Here is a 20,405-nt window from a genome sequence, read left to right on the forward strand (position 1 = left end):
TATTAAAAATGTATAAAAACAATTTTTTCTTTAAAAATGGTTGAATTTGTGAAAGTTTGAAGTAGAAAACAGATCTGAAATGAGATCGTTCAACATTCATGGAATAAACTGAATTTTGTTTAAAATAAAATAAAAACAGATTTCATGTCTTCACAGTTGTGTTTGTTATTGATGAATCGTGTTTCTGGTGAACATTTTCAACATTCATTTAAATATTCATATATTCTATTTTCCAGCATGTAAACATGTTGAGCGATAAAGGCACAATATACATTTGTAGAAAAATATAGAAACATAAGCAGAGAACTAATAAGACATTTCTTTCACATGATAAACACAATTATCATTGAGTCTTTGATTCTGAATATTATCTGATATATATACACAATAAAGGACTGAGGTATATAAATATAAATATATATATGGAGGAGGCAGGAAGATACAACGAGTCTGATCTGACTTAGACTGATTGATAGTGATTAAATATGAGATATTAAGCTCTGATATGACCGAGGACGTCCTTCTGACCATAAATACAGGAAAACAGTTCGACACAAGACAGGAAATAACCGGTAAGCATCAGAGACTAATTATTGTGCACTATTAACTAGTACCTAGTAACTATGCATAAGAACTAGTATACATCACAAACTAGTTAGCGCACATAAACTAGTTAGTACACATCAGAAACTAGATACTAGGAATAAGAAACTAGTTAGTACACAGAAGAAACTAGTGTGCATCAGAGACTAGTTATTGTGTACTAAAAACTACCTTGTGAGCACTACGGACTAGCTATCGTCATATAAAACTAGTTAGTATGTATATGAAACTAGTTAGTATGCATAATAAACTAGTTAGTATGCATAGGAAACTAGCTAGTATGCATAGGAAACTAGTTAGTACACATCAGAAACGTGTTAGGATGAATATGAAAGTAGCTAGTGTGCACTAAAACCAGCCAGTGAACTTTATACACTAATTAATGCTAGTACTATTACTATATTCTAATTCTAATTAGTGCATTTGAAGCTAACATGTGCATCACCAACCAGCTGCTACTAAATATTGACATCAGTAACGAGCAGAATCAGGAGAGATGAAAATCACCGTAGTGCAGATTATAATCTCTATGGCGCACACTGTAGAGCTTCTAGTGCAGAAAAGTGATGTTGTGTCTCTTATTGTTTTAGAGAAATGTGTTAAGATATGTTTTCACCTTGGACCTTAAACTCTGGAAGTTTTCTTTTTTGTCACTTTAAGAACTTGTTTTATTTTGAAAATCACTAAATAATAAGTAGAGTACGATGACACCTCCGAGTCCACCTGGAGAAGAAACGTGGACTCTTTAATTCATCTTTCAGCGGAGCATCGTCAGCACTGTGACGCGAACCTGACCCGTCACATGGTTTGGAAACTGTTTGGAAAAGGGCGGGCACTTTCAAAGAATGCCAGGCAGGTGATTGGATGGACCATCTGTCAATCAAACTCTAGCTGAAGCCAGTCAGGAGAAGAGTGAAAGCATGTTTTTACTCCAGTTCGATAGAACTGATGCTATAGCAGCAGCTACGCTAACCTCTTCAGGAGCCGCCGTTGTTGTGTAGAACCAACAGTCGGTCGCCTCTCCATCGTTGCGTCACACACCTAAGCCACGCCCCTAAGCCACGCCCCCTGGCTGCAGTAGCTCCTCACTGATTGGTCCGAACACAAACGCATTACTCGAAGCCTGGCGAGATGGATTCTCGTGTGATCTCGTGCCATCGCGAGAATCCAGCTGCCAAGCAAGGTAACCGTGACGCGCACGCACACGCGCAATCACGCACCCACGCACCCACACACACACACACACACACACACACACACACACACACACACACACACACACACAGGTGTTTAGTTACTGGTTCTGGGACATAGGCGGCTCAGCAGGATCTCAGAGTACACCTGGTTCACTGGTCCTCTCACATGATAGGATGAAGCTTTAGGCCACACCTCATGCTCCGTGTCCGGCACGGCTGATTGGCTGCTGAGTTCAGGTCTAGTTCTGGAGGATCTGGTTCTGGTTCCGTTTGTTGTGGATGTTGAGTCGTCTGAAAGCCCGGGGGACCAAAACTTCTCCACCTGTGACAGCAGAACAAGAGACAGCACCTGGTTTTAATATTTGTTAACGAGGTTCATTGATTGGTGGTATCACGCCTTCTCTGATTGGTCCATTTCTGATCAGGTTCAGTGGATGTTTTTTAGACTTGAATCATTAGAAGAAAGCTGACATTTCATTGGCTCACAGTTCTCTTCGGTAGAGATGAAACTTTACTAAATCTGGAGATTAAAATCCTTCTGATTTGATCAAATCTGGACTTTAGACGCTGTGCTTTCATTGACCGGTTTATAGACACATCTTCAATTTGCACATAAAAATGTGAGTGGAAAAAACAGAAATATGAAAAATAAATTCTGAGATATACAGTTGTGTATCATCTGCATAAAGTTTGAGACTAGCTAGCTTTTCTGTCTCTGGAACTGTCTAGTTAGCTAGCTAGCTTGTCCGGAGACTGACAAGCTAGCTAGCTAACGCCTGCTCTCCTCCTGGTGAAGTAGTCTCCTAGCGGCGAGGAGTGAGCCAGAGGGACCGTGACCCAGCGCTGTCCGCTGTTGGGCTCATTTTCTGTAGCATGCTGGAATTAGCAAGGTAGCTAGCTAACTAGCCAGTTGCTAAATGAGTCAAATTTAACAACTCATTGCTTTGGCTGCGGTTAGCAGAAGGCTAAATATTAGCAACATTTACTCTCCATCTCTGAAACGTTTCTCTGATATTATAGCTCGCTAAAGCCTCGAATCACAGTTTGTCATCTCAAATGTATGTGATATCTGGATTCTGGCACCCAACAACACAGCAAGATGAAATTTTAGATATGTAACTTTAGCCCACTGCTAGTGTTAGCCTCCAGTCTTTCCTTTGTTTAGCCTCCAGCTAACACCGTGACCTCATCATGACGTCATCATTAAAAGGGTCAATTGAAGGGATCAATAAAGATATTATTATGTGATATACAGTATGAAGCTGTGTTACCTCATGAAAGTGGCAGGCACATCGTCCCTGCAGGAACTCTTTGTATCGACCCATCGTGATGCTGAATGTGTCGATGACTTCGTACCCATGATGCTTTGCTGTGGTGATGATGTTCTGGTTCTCTCTGTAGAGATCCTGGATCTCTTTCTGAAACAACAGACCCATGTGATGTAGAACAACTTAAACATGGCGCCGTGTTTGTAACGCAGCAGGACAGGAAACAGAAACCTACCAGGCTGAGAGACCGGATCCCATCTACAGGAAGATGGAAACCCATCCCCAAAGATTTCACCACCACCAGGACATCACTGAGAGACTCTCTGAGGAGGAGAAGGAGGAGGAGGAGGAGGAAAGTGACCATCGTTGTCATCGTAGGAATAAAACTATATTCATTTTAAATGTTTTGGTATTATTGGATGTATGAGCTGCTCACCTGTTCAGCACCTCTCTGACTGTCCTCAGGTGATCGGTGTTGAGCCACTGGACTCCTCCCACAACCAGGACCGTCAGGTTAGAGTTCACCAGAGGTCGTGACCTTCAGGGAAGAAACTCATCAGCACCTAAACGTGACCTCTCATTAATACTCCAGCAGCGTCTTCTTCCCTCTCACCTGTCGATCAGCTGCAGCAGAGCCTTTCTGAAGGTGGGCCTCTGGTTCTTCTCCAACCAGAACTGAGGATAATACGAGTAGCTGACCACAGTCCGGACCCCGTTCAGGTTCCTGTAGACCAGCGTGTCGTGAGCTTTCCCCCAGTCCTCCAGACTGGAGTTCACCCGCTCCATCAGGAAGTACATCATCCCACGATTGGTTGAGTCGCCGATAAACAACACCTGAGGAGAGACGGGAGGATTCAAACACCGGACCACATGTTGGACCACATGTTGGACCAGGTGTTGGACCACATGTTGGACCAGGTGTTGGACCAGTTGTTGGACATAATGGTGGACCAGGTGTTGGACCACATATTGGACCAGGTGTTGGACCACATGTTGGACCACATGTTGGACCAGGTGTTGGACATAATGTTGGACCAGGTGTTGGACCACATATTGGACCAGGTGTTGGACCAGGTGTTGGACCACATGTTGGACCACATGTTGGACCAGGTGTTGGACCACATGTTGGACCACATGTTGGACCAGGTGTTGGACCACATGTTGGACCATATGTTGGATCACGTGTTGGACCACATGTTGGACCAGGTGTTGGACCACATGTTGGACAAGGTGTTGGATCACATGTTGGACCACATGTTGGACCAAGTGTTGGACCACGTGTTGGACCACATGTTGGACCAAGTGTTGGACCAGGTGTTGGACCACATGTTGGACCAGGTGTTGGACCAAATGTTGGACCACATGTTGGACCACGTGTTGGACCACATGTTGGATCAGGTGTAGGACCAGGTGTTGGACCACATGTTGGACCAGGTGTTGGACCAGGTGTTGGACCAGGTGTTGGACCACATGTTGGACCACATGTTGGATGAGGTGTTGGACCAGGTGTTGGACCAGGTGTTGGACCAGGTGTTGGACCACATATTGGACCAGGTGTTGGACCAGGTGTTGGACCATGTGTTGGACCACATGTTGGACAAGGTGTTGGACCACATGTTGGACCACATGTTGGACGAAGTGTTGGACCACGTGTTGGACCACATGTTGGACCAGGTGTTGGACCACATGTTGGACCAGGTGTTGGACCACATGTTGGACCAGGTGTTGGACCACTTGTTGGACCACATATTGGACCAGGTGTTGGACCACATGTTGGACCACATGTTGGACCACGTGTTTGACCACGTGTTGGACCACGTGTTGGACCACATATTGGACCAGGTGTTGGACCACATGTTGGACCACCGTTAAACGTTTAAATGAAGGTCACCTTCCTGTCCGTCAGACAGTCCTGCAGCAGGGGGCGCTCCACTAACGGGTGGTAACAGCCGTCTGGTTGCCAGGCAACCTCCCTCCAATCACACGTCCTGTTGTCAGAACAGCTGAGACACGGAACCACCCACTGACCTGAGACAGGTGAGACAGACAGGTGAGACAGACAGGTGAGAGACAGACAGTTGAGAGACAGACAGGTGAGACAGACAGGTGAGACGGACAGGTGAGACAGAGCAGAATGTGAAAGTGTTGATGTGTATTCAGACCTGGTTCGTGTCCTGAGGTGCAGGTCTGAAGTGAACTCTGAGTCCTGAAGAGAGGCTGGAGACCACAGGACCGACCAGGCTGAACCAGCAGACCACAGTCCTGAAACACACAGAGGAGGACAGGAAGTGTGGAGGTGAGACAGGAAGTGAGGACGTCTCAGATAAAAACTCCAGTTAATTCCCACTAAAGTCTGTAGAACGATAGAACACATGTTGAGTATGTAGAGCAGAAGATCTGGTTCTTCTCCTCCTCTCCCCGTCCTCATCATTGACCTCTTTCTCTTCTTCTGTTCTTCTTCTTCTTCTTCTTCTCTCTTTTAAATCAAAGCGTTCTTCTTTTGTGTCACAGATGTATGGCGAGCGTCCTCCTCTCTGGTCAGAGGTCAGAGGTCAAATAAACCCCGACCGGCTGAGCTCAGAGGCCCCGTGGGAGCCGCCACGTCTAGCCCCGACATCAGAGCCGCCGCCGCCGTCACACACACGCACGCACACACACACACACACTCTTCTTCTGCTGCAGGTTTTGCCGCGGTGGTGCCACATTCCTCACGGCGGCGTCGCAGCTCACAACAAAGTGCAACAAGAAAACTTAACAGGGATTTTCTTGTTCGTACCTGAGCTCAGAGTCACGGGACGCTGCTCTGACATCACCGCCGCCGCCGCCAAACACACCGCCGCCCGCTTTCATCACACAGCAAGCGGCCGGCCCAGGCCCAGACCCAGACCCACACCCACACCCACACCCACACCCACACCCAGTCCCAGAACCAGAGCTCCAGATCCAGAGCTCCACACTGCCGCCCGCTTTCATCACACAGCAAGCGACCCGCCCAGATCCAGATCCAGACCCACACCCACACCCAGTCCCAGAGCTCCAGACCCAGAGCTCCAGTCCCAGAGCTCCAGACCCAGAGCTCCAGACCCAAAGCTCCAGACCCAGAGCTCCAGACCCAGAGCTCTAGCCCAGCAGCCAATAGGAGAGCAGCTGACCCACCTGCACGAAGCTGCAGGTCACATGATCCCCAAACATGGGCAGACTGGGTCGGCTCTCGCGGTACACGTGGACGGTGTAGATCGTCATGACAACGGGCTCCGACTGGGCGTCGTCCGTCACCAGGATGCTGATCCTGCTGTTGCCGAGGCCGACCGGGTAGTTCGCCATCCTGAAGACGAGAACACCAACGTGTCATCACCACATCATGTCATCCTGTTGGACATTCACCAATTATTGAGTTATGGACAAAAACGTGACATTTGACCTTTGACCTCCAGATTCTAATCAATCAGCAATCATGTGAGCTGTGAGGTCAGAGGTCAGGGTCCCGGTCTCACCTGGGGCCTCGGTGCTCGTCCAGGTGGACCCGGCAGGCCGAGCTGACGGGCTCAGGACGGATTCGAACCGTCACCGTGTCGAAGGCCACCTCGGCCCGGTACTCCTTCACCCGGGGGCTGAATGGCGGGGTCAGGGTGAGGGGGGGGTCGCTGTAGATCTGTCTGAGGTGGGGGTCCACACAGGGACCTGGTCCACACAGAGACATACAACCAGCCAGTTAAAACACAGTAATCAGTGATCGTAGTCTGTTCATCCACTTACTGAGGACACTCTGACTACATTAAGACTAATACAGACTCAGTGTAGTAACCTATGGAGGACGAAACCTGCCATCAATAATAAATTAATAAATATATATGTATATAATAAATGTATGTAATGTATATACATAAATGAATCAATAAATAATTAAATATGTCATTAAATATAGCAAAAATAATATAAAAAATAAATGTAGCCATTAATTAATTGATCAAATGTGACATAAATTGATATTTTTGTTTTTAATTTGCTTCTTTATTTATTTATCTTTGTATTAATTCCCTTATTTATTTACACTTCTGTTAAATTTTCCCCTTTTATTCATTTATCTATTTTTTTTATTAATTTTTTGATTGATTGATTCTTTTTTGCATTTATTCTGTATTTATTTATATTTGCATTTCTTTTATAATTATTTTTAAATGTATGTATTTATTTATTAATTTATCTTTGTATTAATTCCCTTATTTATTTACTCTAGTTTAATTTTCCCTTATATTTATTTATGTATTTCTTTTTTAATTAATTTTTAAATTTATTTATTTATTTTGCATTCATATTTTGTTTATTCCTCTATTTTGGCATTTATTTAGATTTTTTTTTAAAGAAAGAAAGACATAAATAAATAAAGTAAATAAGTAAATACATACATTTAAAAATAAATATAAAATAAAAAAAAAAAATGCAAACATAAATAAATAGATAAAAGGGAAAATGAAAAAAGGTAAATAAATAAGGGAATTAATACAAAGATATATCAAAAAGGTAGCAAATTTAAACAGAAAAATCAACACATTTGATCAATTAATTTATTTTTAATATAATTTTTTCTACATTTAATGACATATTTATTTATTCATTTATTTTTCTATAGTAGCTGAGAGTGTAACTCACTGAATCCATAAAGATGTGAAGTCCCGCCCCTACCGTACATATTTACAAAAGGGGCGGGACTTCACCTCTCTATGGCAACCGTATACTTCCTGTTTACATCCGCGAATCTAGACCCCAACCCACCACATGTGGATCCAGCTGTTATATGTATGAATATTAAACCAGCGTCTCACCTCTACTGTCAGACCCATCCAGTGAAGAAGACAGAGCTGACTCCTGATTGGTCTGTTCTTCATCAGTTCTGCAGAGAACATCATCATCATCATCATCATCATCATGTCATCTCTAATGATAAGGAGCTGATTTACAGAGTGATGTCCCACCTGTTGCTCTGGTTCCTCTGGAGCTCGTAGTAACGACTGATCCTCATCAGGAGACCAGAGACACCCAGAGGACCAGAGGAGGAGGAGGAGGACGACGAAGAAGAGGAAGAAGAGGAAGAGGAGGAAGAGGAGGAGGAGGAGGAGGAGGTGCTGGGATACAACTACAGAGAGAGAGAGAGAGAGAACACATAATATGAAAGCAGGAAAAGAGTGAAGCTCATAGTTCTGTTTCTACTGGTGTCCAACATGGTCACCATGACAATAAAAGTACTATATATATATATATATATATGCAGTATATATATATATATATCTGCATCCTCTTGGTGATTGGTGTCCCATTAACGTATACAGTATATTATTTTATTACCAGTTGAAAAGCTGAAGGCGTTTTCATCCGCCGCTGAAACTGAAGCAGAAGAAGAAACTCGTCTTCTGACAAACAGACGCCGCCGTGTGTCCCTCTGCAGCCACCGTACTGTCCACACAGAGACACACACACAGACAGAGACAGAGACAGAGACAGATGGAGACAGACAACCAGACACACAGAGACAGAGACAGACACACAGAGACAGACGAAGACAAAGGGGTTTAAAAACAGACATGAGAGTAAGGTAAAAATACCTTTCTGAGAGGAAAACAATATTTCTAAAATCACAAATGTTTAAGACTTTAATATTTAAACATAAACTTCTTCATTTATGTGAAGAATCTGCTGAATGAACTGATTTTATTCAGTTTATTCTGGACACATTTTATTTAACAAAAAGTGATTAATTTCAACACAGTTAAACAAATAAAACTATTGTCTCACCTGTCTGCCCTCCGTCTGTGTCTCTGAGGACAGGTGTGTCTCTGAGGACAGGTGCAGGAAGTGGAGCGTGTCCTCCAGGATCAGGTCTTTGGTGATCTGTCCATCAAACGTGTCATCCCTCAGAGAAGAAAACGCCAGATCAGTTTCCACCTGAAGAAGAAAAACATGTTCCTGACCAATCAGAGAGCAGCGGAGGATGTTCCTGACCAATCACAGAGCAGCTGAGGTAACGCTGACCTCTGGTGGACGTCTACCGACAATTCACCTAAAGAAAAATGGAGTCAACAGACGGTGAGGTCTTACCTGGAATACGACAGGTGTGATGGAGCCGCTGAAGAGCAGAGTGAAGGTCAACAGCTGGTAACACAACACACACCTGGAACGCACAATCAATAATCCATCAATCAATAATCAGATCCTTCACATGCTGGGAGAAATGTTTCTAATGACATTCCTGTACAGTATTTCAAAGTGTTTAACACTTCCTGTCTGGAGCAGTCTAAAATGTGAATTAAAAATAATATAGTGAATGTGATGTTACAAATTATCTGGTAATTATGAACAAATACTTAATATAGTATATAAAATATTAAAATATAAACTTAATAAATGCTTTACTAATATAAACGGAATGTAAAAAATATATACATAAAAAAATAAAAATAAAAATAAATGAATGAATAAATAAATAAATAATAAAGATAAAACATAAAAAAAATAAAATTAAAATTAAAATTAAAATAAATAGTTCCTCAAACGTTACAGCTGTTTGTCCGGTCTTGTGATTGGTCAGTAATCTCGGGTGTGAGCAGGTGAACATGTTGATGATAAAAACAGGAAAGTTGTTGTTTATTTTACCTGCTGAGCGTTTGTTGCTTCTCATCGGTGGACACAGCGGCCTGCAGCACGTCACCTATCACCTTCTTGATCTGCCCGAAAGCATCATGAGAAGTGGCTGGTCCCAGCTGCTGCAGCAGGAAGTTCCTGAGCTGGAGACCAGCAGAGGGCAGCAGAGTGTTAAACACGCCAGTTAATCAACTCCTACAGAGAAAAACTGACCACAACATCAAGAAGAAACAATTTTGAAATTAAAATGAAATAAATTAAAAACGTTCCAAGAAAAAGAATAAAATGTAAAATTAAAAATGAGCAAGAAAACATTTTTACATTAAAAACTTTAATAGAAAAAGAATAAAATGTAAAATTAAAAAGGAAACAAGAGGAAAAACGTTTAAATTAAAATGAAATAAATTAAAAACTTTCCTAGAAAAAGAATAAAATGCAAAAAGAAGAATAAAATAAAACAATAGGTGTTTTACCTTCGTGGGCCGCCCCCGCTGCTCCTGATTGGTCGTCACCACGCTGATGTCATGCAGGAAGGAAGTCAGCGGCTTTACTGATGTCACCAGGACGTAAACATTCACCATGGCAACCAGAGCAGGAGGCGGGGCTCCGACAGGTGAGTGACTGTCAGACAGGAGAAGAAGATGAAACAGTGAACATGTGATCAGACTGAAGCTCACCTGACTGAGACAACGTTCTCACCTGTCCACTGAGTCCTGAGGAAATGGCAGCTTCTGATTGGTCGATCCACAGGCATGTGGCCTCATGGGTAATTCAGATCCTGACACAGTGGAACACAAACAGGTACCTGAGTCACACCTGTCGGCTTCAAAATAAACTTTATTTACAAGAATTTACACATAAAGTCTCACCTGAAGTCACCTTCAATGGCAGTGAGCTCTTATTTTGAAAAAAAAGTAAATACCTCATCTGATTGGATGAGTACAGATCATGTGACAGTGGTAAAGAAGATGTCATAACTTTAAACTTTGACCATCAAGTGCTTTATTTTATGCTCACCTGGACAGGCAACTATTTGGACAGGTAACACATGAACTGTTTACTGTGTGACTCCCCTGGACAGGTTACATGTTACCTGGACAGGTAACACGTGAACCGTTTCCTGTGTGACTCCCCTGGACAGGTTACATGTTACCTGGACAGGTAACACGTGAACCGTTTCCTGTGTGACTCACCTGGACAGGTTACATGTTACCTGGACTGGTAACACGTGAAGTGTTTCCTTTATGACTCACCTGTCAGGTGTGAATGAGTGAAGAAGTGACAGAGACCTCCACCTGCATCAGAGAACGCCTCCATCACCCCGGGCAACAAGTTCACCTGAGGACACAGAGACACAAGTGAGTCCAGAAGGACTCAGGTAACACCAATTGACTCTCTGATGTACAGGTGAGTCTCACCGTCTGATGATGCTGCAGGTGAGAGAAGGAGATTCTCCTCAGACAGCTTCTCTCTGAACTACTGAGACACAGCAACAGGCTCCACCCACTCACACCTGTAGCCATGGAGACACAGACAGGAAGTCACACTTGTAACTATGGAGACAAGACAGGAAGTTACACCTGTAACCACGGAGACACAGACAGGAAGTTACACCTGTAACAACAGAGACACAGACAGGAAGTTACACCTGTAACCACGGAGACACAGACAGGAAGTTACACCTGTAACCACGGAGACACAGACAGGAAGTTACACCTGTAACCACGGAGACACAGACAGGAAGTTACACCCATAACCACGGACACACAGACAGGTAGTCACTCCTGTAACCACGGAGACACAGACAGGAAGTTACACCTGTAACCACGGGGACACAGACAGGAAGTTACACCTGTAACCACAGATACACAGACAGGAAGTTACACCTGTAACCACAGAGACACAGACAGGAAGTCACACCTGTATCCACGGAGAGACAGGAAGTTACACCAGGGTTTCGTTTGAAAAGTCAAAAAATGACCTCCTAACGTATATTCCTAACCACTTTTCCTTGACCTCGATGGAAAACGTCATGAGGTCAAGGAAAGACAAGAAGGAAAATTCAGAGGGACTTAGGAAAAGACAACTGTGGTGTTCAGAGAATCTGACTGCACTTTCACTAGGCTCCGTAATTATGATGCGATGGAGGCGGATGTTAGTGACGCAGGTCTGCTGTGGTGAAACTACAATGTTCTGAAGACGGACTACAAAAGGCGCTGCTCCCCCCGTGCGTTCTTAAATAGGTATTTCAGTGACAGGCTGCTTCACCCACGGTGTGTGAAAGAGAGATACCACAGGTCCTCCTGCTGCTGGAACACTTTACATCAACATATAAAAAAGGATTATCTGACTTAACGTGGACAACCGGTGAAAAACATCACTTCATTACCAAGGTTGGAATTGAAATAAACAAAGAAATATATGATAAATATTGAGTTCATTGTTGGAGTTATGGAGAAGGTGTAGGACCATATACTTCTTCTTACTTCTTTTGTGACATGTAATATTTATTTATGTTGATTATTTGTTAATTGGTTGTTTACTGTTCATTTTATTAGTTATTCTTGTTTTGTTTTTACTGAGGTATTTGTTACATGTTCCAAATAAATAATTAATTAAAAATAAAGTGAAACAAAATGGTTGTCACTGTCCACTCATATTAAACATGAATCCCAATTAGTGTATGAGGTTATGAAAAAAATATGCAACATAAGCATATTGTTTGTTATCATGAACGGCCGAATGGTGCGTCACTTTTAATACTGCGGCCGCAAGGAATTGTGGGATGTTATTCTCTCTTTTCCTTTGGTAAAGGATGCTCCAGCGTATCCTCTGCTAAAGGAGATAATAATGGAAGAATTGAAGCTCCTTTCCTCAGCATTTGGTGAATTCGAACAGCTCTTATCATGGCAGCTACTGAGGTACTTCCGGGTCATTTCACTTCGTTAGGAACCTTCCTAAGCAAAAAGGACTATTCGAACGCAACCCTGTAACTACGGAGACACAGACAGGAAGTCAAACCTGTAACCACGGAGACACAGACAGGAAGTTAAACCTGTAACCACAGAGACACAGACAGGAAGTCACACCTGTAACCACAGAGACACTGACAGGAAGTCACACCTGTAACCACGGAGACACAGACAGGAAGTCACACCTGTAACCACGGAGACACAGACAGGAAGTCGCACCTGAAACCACAGAGATTTATACAATTATATGATGGGAGGTTGAACTTTTTTGTGCCACTGAGCAACTTTGAACGAGGCCCCGCCTCCAACGCTGTACCTGCTTCTCTTTATAAACCCATGATCTTAATAAACGCCATATAACGCACTAATAAATACGTCCCATAGATCTCAAGAGCTCTCAACCCTTCACTTCCTGTAGTCCTCAGAACCCCCCCCCCCTCCGCCAACAGGCCAACACACAGACGAGCAGCAGGAATGTTGGTTCATCATGTGATTTAAGTTCATGAACTTTATTTCATGTTGCTGTCAAAATAAAAGAACTAAAGAAGAGCAGGCAGAGAGAGAGAGAGAAACAGGAAGTAGCCTGTCAAAACAAAAGGAGTTTGACCATATATGGAGACAAAGCGGGAACATGTGGAAGTGATTGTGGAGGAAACAGGAAACGCTCTGCTGGGAGTTTTGGCCCAAACTGTGACTGAAAACATGAAGTTAGTCCACCAACACAGAGAGACGACGGAGCGGAGCAGCAGCAGGAACTCAGATCTATAAATGTTGGGTTCTATTTTGGTTTTATAGAAATCACTGAATCATCTGGAGCTTTTACTTCTGTCTGCAGATAAACTCTGTCTTCAGTCGTCTCCGTTTTGTTTGTTTTACACTTTATTAGTGAAATGTGCAAATATTTGTACACAAGAGGTCGTTCACTGTGGCAGCCATGATGTGAACTACTGTATATTATATAGTAAGTACACAGATGTATGAATAATAAGTACTATATATATATATATATATATATATATAATCTGGAACAGGACACTGATTAAAACCAGAGTGCAGATTGACTGGATGAATAAAGGTTCATATTGATTATAGTTGAGATCAGCTGTTCTCTCAGTGATAAAACACTCTCAGTCTGTTTCTTCTTCACCTGCTGGTAGAAACATCACCTCCCGAATGTTATTTGATAATGTGTTGAATCATAAACTAAAATACAGACTCCTCTCTGTATAGATATTAAATATAGATTTTATAACTATAACTCATTTATATAGATATTAAATATAGATTTGATATCTGGTTTCATATGTTGTGGTCAGTTTTAAGGTGTTTTAAAGTCTCTCTCCTCTCTGCTGTTTAAAGTGTTTTTTCCATTTAGTCCTGCAGCTGTTAGTGTGACAGGAAGTCTCCACCCAAACTAAACTACTACTACTACACACACACACACACACACACACACTGTTAAACATCAGTGTGTGTGAACATGAATCAAACCAAACTTCTTTATGAACTCACTGAATAAATAAATGTCATTAAATGTAGCAGAAATAACATGTACTGTATGTAGCCATTAATTAATTGATAAAATGTGACATAAACTGATATTTCTGTTTTAATTTACTTCTTTAATTATTTATATTTGCATTAATTCCCTTATTTATTTACTCTTCTGTTTAATTTCCCCTTTTATTTATTTATGTATTTATTTTTATTTATTTAATAGTATAAAAAATAATAATTTTATATTTATCTACGTATTTATTATTTATTTATTCAGGTTAAACAGCCTATTGTTACCGTGGTTGGCTCTGAGGAAGCTGCTGGTCTCGGCGTATCTGGACAGCTGGACCTCATAGCCCATCTGCTGCAGGACCTGCTGGTACAGCTGGACCTCGGGGTCAGAGACCAGGTGTCGACCCGTCAGAACCACCGCCCACCACCGCCGGGGGGGCCGCTGGGACCATACCTGAATCTGAGGGAGACAGAGGAGGAAAACACTGATGTTAACTGTTCAAACTAATAGCCTAGCTTAGCATAAAGACTGGAGGCAGGGGCAACTGTTAGCCTAGCTTAGCACAAAGCATGAAGATAGAGGGAAACTGTTAGCCTAGCTTCTAGTTCTTTAGTTCCAGTGTGTTTCAGTGTTTTTACTTCCTGTAGTTCTTTAGTTCCAGTGTGTTTCAGTGTTTTTATTTCCTGTAGTTCTTTAGTTCCAGTGTTTCAGAGTTCAGATCTGATCTGTAGTCAGTTAATGTCCATGCTGGTGAAAGCAAGTTGGCCCACTTCCTGTTTTCTGTCTGACTTCAGTCTGTTAGAGTTCAGGACCAACAGAACCAACCAACAAACACCAGAACCTCTTCTTTACTCTAAACTTTAGTCATGTCATTTATATCTATTCAGTCTGAAGTATAAAGTACTGCGTCACACACATAGTGAAGTATGAAGTACTGCGTCACACACATAGTGAAGTATAAAGTACTGTGTCACACACGTAGTGAAGTATAAAGTACTGTGTCACACACGTAGTGAAGTATAAAGTACTGCATCACACACGTAGTGAAGTATAAAGTACTGTGTCACACACGTAGTGAAGTATAAAGTACTGTGTCACACAGATAGTGAAGTATAAAGTACTGCGTCACACACGTAGTGAAGTATAAAGTACTGCGTCACACAGATAGTGAAGTATAAAGTACTGTGTCACACACATAGTGAAGTATAAAGTGCTGCGTCACACACACATAGTGAAGTATAAAGTACTGTGTCACACACATAGTGAAGTATAAAGTACTGTGTCACACAGATAGTGAAGTATAAAGTGCTGCGTCACACACATAGTGAAGTATAAAGTACTGCGTCACACACGTAGTGAAGTATAAAGTGCTGCGTCACACACGTAGTGAAGTATAAAGTACTGCGTCACACACATAGTGAAGTATAAAGTACTGCGTCACACACATAGTGAAGTATAAAGTACTGTGTCACACAGATAGTGAAGTATAAAGTACTGTGTCACACACATAGTGAAGTATAAAGTACTGCGTCACACACATAGTGAAGTATAAAGTACTGTGTCACACACACACACACACACACACACACACACACACACACACACACACACATAGTGAAGTATAAAGTACTGTGTCACACACACACACACACACACACACACACACACGTAGTGAAGTATAAAGTACTGTGTTATCTGAAGGACTGGAGGACGATGAAGCTGAACTTTGTGTCCACAAACAGAAACTAACGAGGTCTCATACCACAGACTGATGAACCGAGACATCATCATCATCATCATCATCATCATCATCATCATCATCATCATCATCATCATAATAAAGTAGATAAATAGGGGGATTAATACAAAGGTGAATAAATAAAGAAGCACATTCAATGAAATTTATATTATTAATTAAAAATAAATAAATAATTTTAATGCCTACGTATATTTTATATATGATTGTTAGTACATTTAAGGGCATATTTATTTATTTTTATCAAGTTATCTTTTTTTTTTGCATTTATTTTTTTTATCTATTTATATTTTTGAGGGCATTTTACAAGTTACTGCAGAGTAAATATAACTTAGTGAGTATTCACATGATTTTATATGTTTTAAAGCTAAACATCATAGTAGTAGGAAGCCTTCAGGACCCTCTGAGTCCTAAATAAACATCTGTTTTAAACTAATAAAGTAGAGAGAGGATCAACAACATGCAGCAGGTTGAGTTAAGTTAACTGTCAGCTTCAGCTGTAAAAACACTCACAACTGTCACTCAATACAAAGTCAATGGAAAGAAATCTACAGCAGCTTTATCTTAATATATTTAAATATATATGTTCCTTCTATAGTCATCTCGATATTTACGTGTTAAATGTGTAAAAATGTACCTGAACACTGGCATCTAAATGTGTCTTCATTCATTCTAGCAACAAATGACAGGTTGAGACAAACTGCTCCTTTAAACAGCTGAAGGTTTTACTGGTGTCATAAAATAAACCAAACACACACCAGCGACAAGACTCACAGCCTCACACTATGTGTGTGTGTGTGTGTGTGTGTGTGTCAGCTGCCAGTTTACACTCAGTTATCTGTCAGGAACTAGATCCTCAGCTCATTAATGGCACTAATATTTATATCAGGGACGCTGGTACTTAAAATACCCAACACACACACCTACTCTGAACGGAGGCGTCTGATTGGTCCCTGCAGCTGTCAATCATCCTGCAGTAAAATAACACCCTGGTGCACGCGGCCATTGATCCCCTCATGATCTAAAAATAATGGAACAATGAGCCAGAAGGAGACTTGACCCAGCAGGACTGCTCAGACAGAACTCCATTCAAAAATCTCCCGTTTAAAGCTTAGAGGCCCAATAAACATTAATGACAACAGTTCAAGAGTCAGGTTGGGGTTCTGGTAAAGTCTGTTTACTTCAACTCCACCAAACAGCACTTATTATACCAGCTTTTAACTTTAATAATGGTGTGTGTTGTGTTGGAGTAAGATTACAATTACCCGGCTGAGAACATTCGGCGACAGAGCCTTCAGTGTCGCGGCCCCCCGCCCTCTGGAACGCTCTCCCTCCTGAAATAAGAAATGCTTCATCCCTGGACACTTTCAAAAAACACCTCAAACACCACCTGTTCATCAAGGCCTATGATCTCAGCTGACTCTTCCTACATATCACTCTTTTAATTACTTAGCTATAGTTTCTCCTCTGTGTTATTTATCCGTATGATTTTGTGTGCCACCTTTGTAAAGTGTCCTTGGGTTTCTGAAAGGCGCTATATACATCCAATTTATTATTATTATTATTATTATGATTTATTAAAAAAAGACACTACTGATTGATTATATTTATGCCAAATTTATCAGAGAACATTAACAAAGAGTCTGATAAGATATTAAAATGTGTTGTATTGCCCACAACCAAGCAAATCTTAAAATGCCCAGTTTTTAAATGAAGTTTGGTGATACGCTAGTTTTCTCCATAAATGAGTGAATCAGGCTGTTCGAAAGTGTTAAATTCAGTTGTTTTTAATGAAATACTTTTTAACTTTTAGTGAAGGTTTGTGTTGGAGTAATATTCAAATTAATTGGTGAAATTATTATTTTGAAATGTAATGAAATATCATATTGAAGATGAAATGGATCCATGAGTCTAATAAAGCATTAGATCATGCTGTAACCAATCCAGTTTTAAAATGCTCTGATTTTGAGTGAAGTTTGGTGATACAGTCCTGCTGTAGGTAGATTCTAAAGAGTGTAAAAACATATGAACCGATGCTCTAACGCCTGTTGTTAAAGATTTGCTGCATAAATTATCTTTAAAAGCCAGAATTTTAAATGGAGTCTGGTGGCGTGGGGTTACCCTTACAAAAAAAGAACTACACTTCAAGTTTACTTTATGAAGTAAACTTAAGTATAGTTCAAGTATATTCCCAAGTATGCTTAATGTAATAAGTATACTAATATCAATATACTAGTAGTATACTTATAAGTGTACTACTTCAGTACTTCTTGGGACTAAATTGGCCCATTTTTTTATTTATTAAAGTACACTTTATTCTTTTAATGTAAGAGTAATAAACTGAGTACACAACTAGTTTACATCCAAGTTGTATTTTGTACTGCAACTATACTATGAACTATACTACAAGTGAACTTATAGGTATACTGTTAGTTTATATACTTATAGCCCACTTTTTAGTTTATGGAAGTACACTTTAAAGTATACTTTCTTCAAACTACTAGTTTAATAGTTTTTTTACTGCAAGTATACTTGCAAGTTTTCTTTACAAGTATACTTGCAGTAGGCTACTTATCCAAATGTAATAATACTTTTCTGAATACTTTTCAATATAAGCCAAATATACTAAGACTTTTCTGTATACTTGTCGGTATAAGCCAAGTATACTTGGATTTTCTTTATATTTGCCAAGTACACTTAGGCTTTTCTGTATACTTGTTGGTATAAGCCAAGTATACTTGGACTTTTCTGTATACTTTTAGGTATAAGCCAAGTACACTTAGACTTTTCTGTATACTTTTCAGTATAAACCAAATATATTAGGACTTTTCTGTATACTTTTCGGTATGAGCCAAGTTCACTTAGACTTTTCTGTATACTTGTTGGTATAAGCTAAGTAAACTTGGACTTTTCTGTATACTTTTCAGAATAAGCCAAGTACACTTAAACTTTTCTGTATACTTGCTGACATAAGCTAAGTAAACTTAGACTTTTCCGTATAGTTTTCAGTATAAGCCGAGTATACTTAGACTTGTCAGTATAAGCCAAGTATTCTTAAGTATAATTTTGTTAAGTATATCTCTGATAAGTACATAAAAAGTAAACTGAAAGTACACTGTCTTATTTTAAGTTTTACAGAAGTATACTAATAGTACACTAGAATAAACCTGTAACCATGGTGACAGCAGCGTCATCACAGCGTCATCCCAGGTAAAACTCACCTGTAGAGTCTCCAGAGTAGAGATGAACCTCCTGGTCTCCTCCATCAGGACTTCATCGGACGGCTTCCTGCTGCGGACGTCGGCGGCGGGTTGTTGCGGTCCGGACCGGAGCCGGTTCCGGGCCACCACCAGGGTCTGGTAGAAGAGACACACCGCCACCCCGAGCAGCAGCAGCAGCGGGCCAGAGCAGGACCGGCGGCGGAGCAGCATCCCGGCGTCCCTCAGGAGGCACCGCATCACTTCACATCCTCCTCTTCATCACCTTCATCTCCTTCATCTCCTTCATCTCCTCACCTAACGTAAATATAACTATAGGGGGGTTTATTATAATTACTTGAGCCTTCTGATGAAATATATTTATGCCGAATTTACTATAGGATCCATAGAGTCAGAGAGAAGTATTCACTCAGGTTGTAAAGTCCAAAGAACTTCCATCAATGACGAGTCAAGATTAAAAACGCACTAAATCTTCAGAAGGACGCTGAGTGCGCAGCAGTCAGAGTCGGACTGCGTCCAGTCTCCTGCTCGGAGAGATCATGTGGGTTTAATTTCTCTAATTATCCTCCTGCTATCCTCCACAGTCTTCTTCTTTTAATCCTGTCAGCTGATGAAGACTCACAGTACTACCGGAGTCATAGAAGAAGAGATTGTAATAACTCCAAACAGATCCGTTAGAAGTCGAGGTTTAAAAACGGAGGAGAAGCGGATGAAGTCTGGTGTGGTCGGAGAGAAGTTTAAAAACAACCGACCCGCCAGTGGAGTCTGGCAGAGAGAGACCATCTGGTTTCACTTAAATCCAGCAGGAGGAGGAGAACAAGAAGAAGAAAACAACAAGACGCAGTAGTTTCACAGACTTACAGTCCGGATCAACCTGGACTCTCTTCTTCTTCTCTGGTTTTACTTTTCCACCCAGAACCAGAACCAGAACCAGAACCAGGATCCAGGGAGTTTCTTCAGTTCTTCAGCTGGAGTCTGGTTAGTAGAAAGTGATCTGCTGCTCTTTAGGAGGTCAGCACCTCCTCCTCCTGCTGAAACACTCGGAGTTATTTATGGAATACACACACACCCTGTATATGTATATATGTGTATGTGTGTGTTACTACTACCTACTCAGCGGTGGAAGAAGTACTCCCATCTTTTACTGCAGTAAAAGTTCTAATACCATAGTGTAGAAATACTCAACTAAAAGTCTGAGCACGGCTCCAAATGTTGAACAGTATCGGTGTCCAGTGGGAGTAAAAAA

The 20,405-nt window shown here is 41.3% G+C and overlaps 1 protein-coding gene across 3 annotated transcripts; it reads right to left on the reverse strand.

Moving 5' to 3' along the window:
* Positions 1-1,246: 1,246 nt before the first annotated feature.
* Positions 1,247-20,228, reverse strand: cped1 (cadherin-like and PC-esterase domain containing 1). 3 transcript variants are annotated; one of them, XM_037760972.1, is made up of 22 exons: positions 19,163-20,228; positions 14,470-14,644; positions 11,122-11,216; positions 10,957-11,041; positions 10,403-10,481; positions 10,177-10,324; positions 9,716-9,846; positions 9,161-9,233; positions 8,858-9,007; positions 8,411-8,518; positions 8,041-8,201; positions 7,891-7,958; positions 6,562-6,748; positions 6,224-6,392; positions 5,230-5,329; positions 4,959-5,095; positions 3,681-3,901; positions 3,504-3,605; positions 3,303-3,390; positions 3,071-3,217; positions 1,993-2,121; positions 1,247-1,774 (listed from the first exon to the last, which is right to left on the reverse strand). In XM_037760972.1, the coding sequence occupies exons 1-22, from the start codon at positions 19,397-19,399 to the stop codon at positions 1,658-1,660; spliced, it is 2,907 nt and encodes a 968-aa protein (XP_037616900.1). In that variant the 5' UTR covers positions 19,400-20,228; the 3' UTR covers positions 1,247-1,657. The 3 variants fall into 3 exon arrangements, with proteins under 3 accessions (XP_037616900.1, XP_037616899.1, XP_037616901.1); XM_037760971.1 differs by having other exon boundaries at positions 1,966-2,121; positions 19,163-20,226; XM_037760973.1 differs by having other exon boundaries at positions 1,247-2,121; positions 19,163-20,226.
* Positions 20,229-20,405: the final 177 nt, after the last annotated feature.

The sequence above is a fragment of the Sebastes umbrosus genome, chromosome 23 (assembly GCF_015220745.1).
Source record: "Sebastes umbrosus isolate fSebUmb1 chromosome 23, fSebUmb1.pri, whole genome shotgun sequence".
NCBI classification, from domain to species: domain Eukaryota; kingdom Metazoa; phylum Chordata; class Actinopteri; order Perciformes; family Sebastidae; genus Sebastes; species Sebastes umbrosus.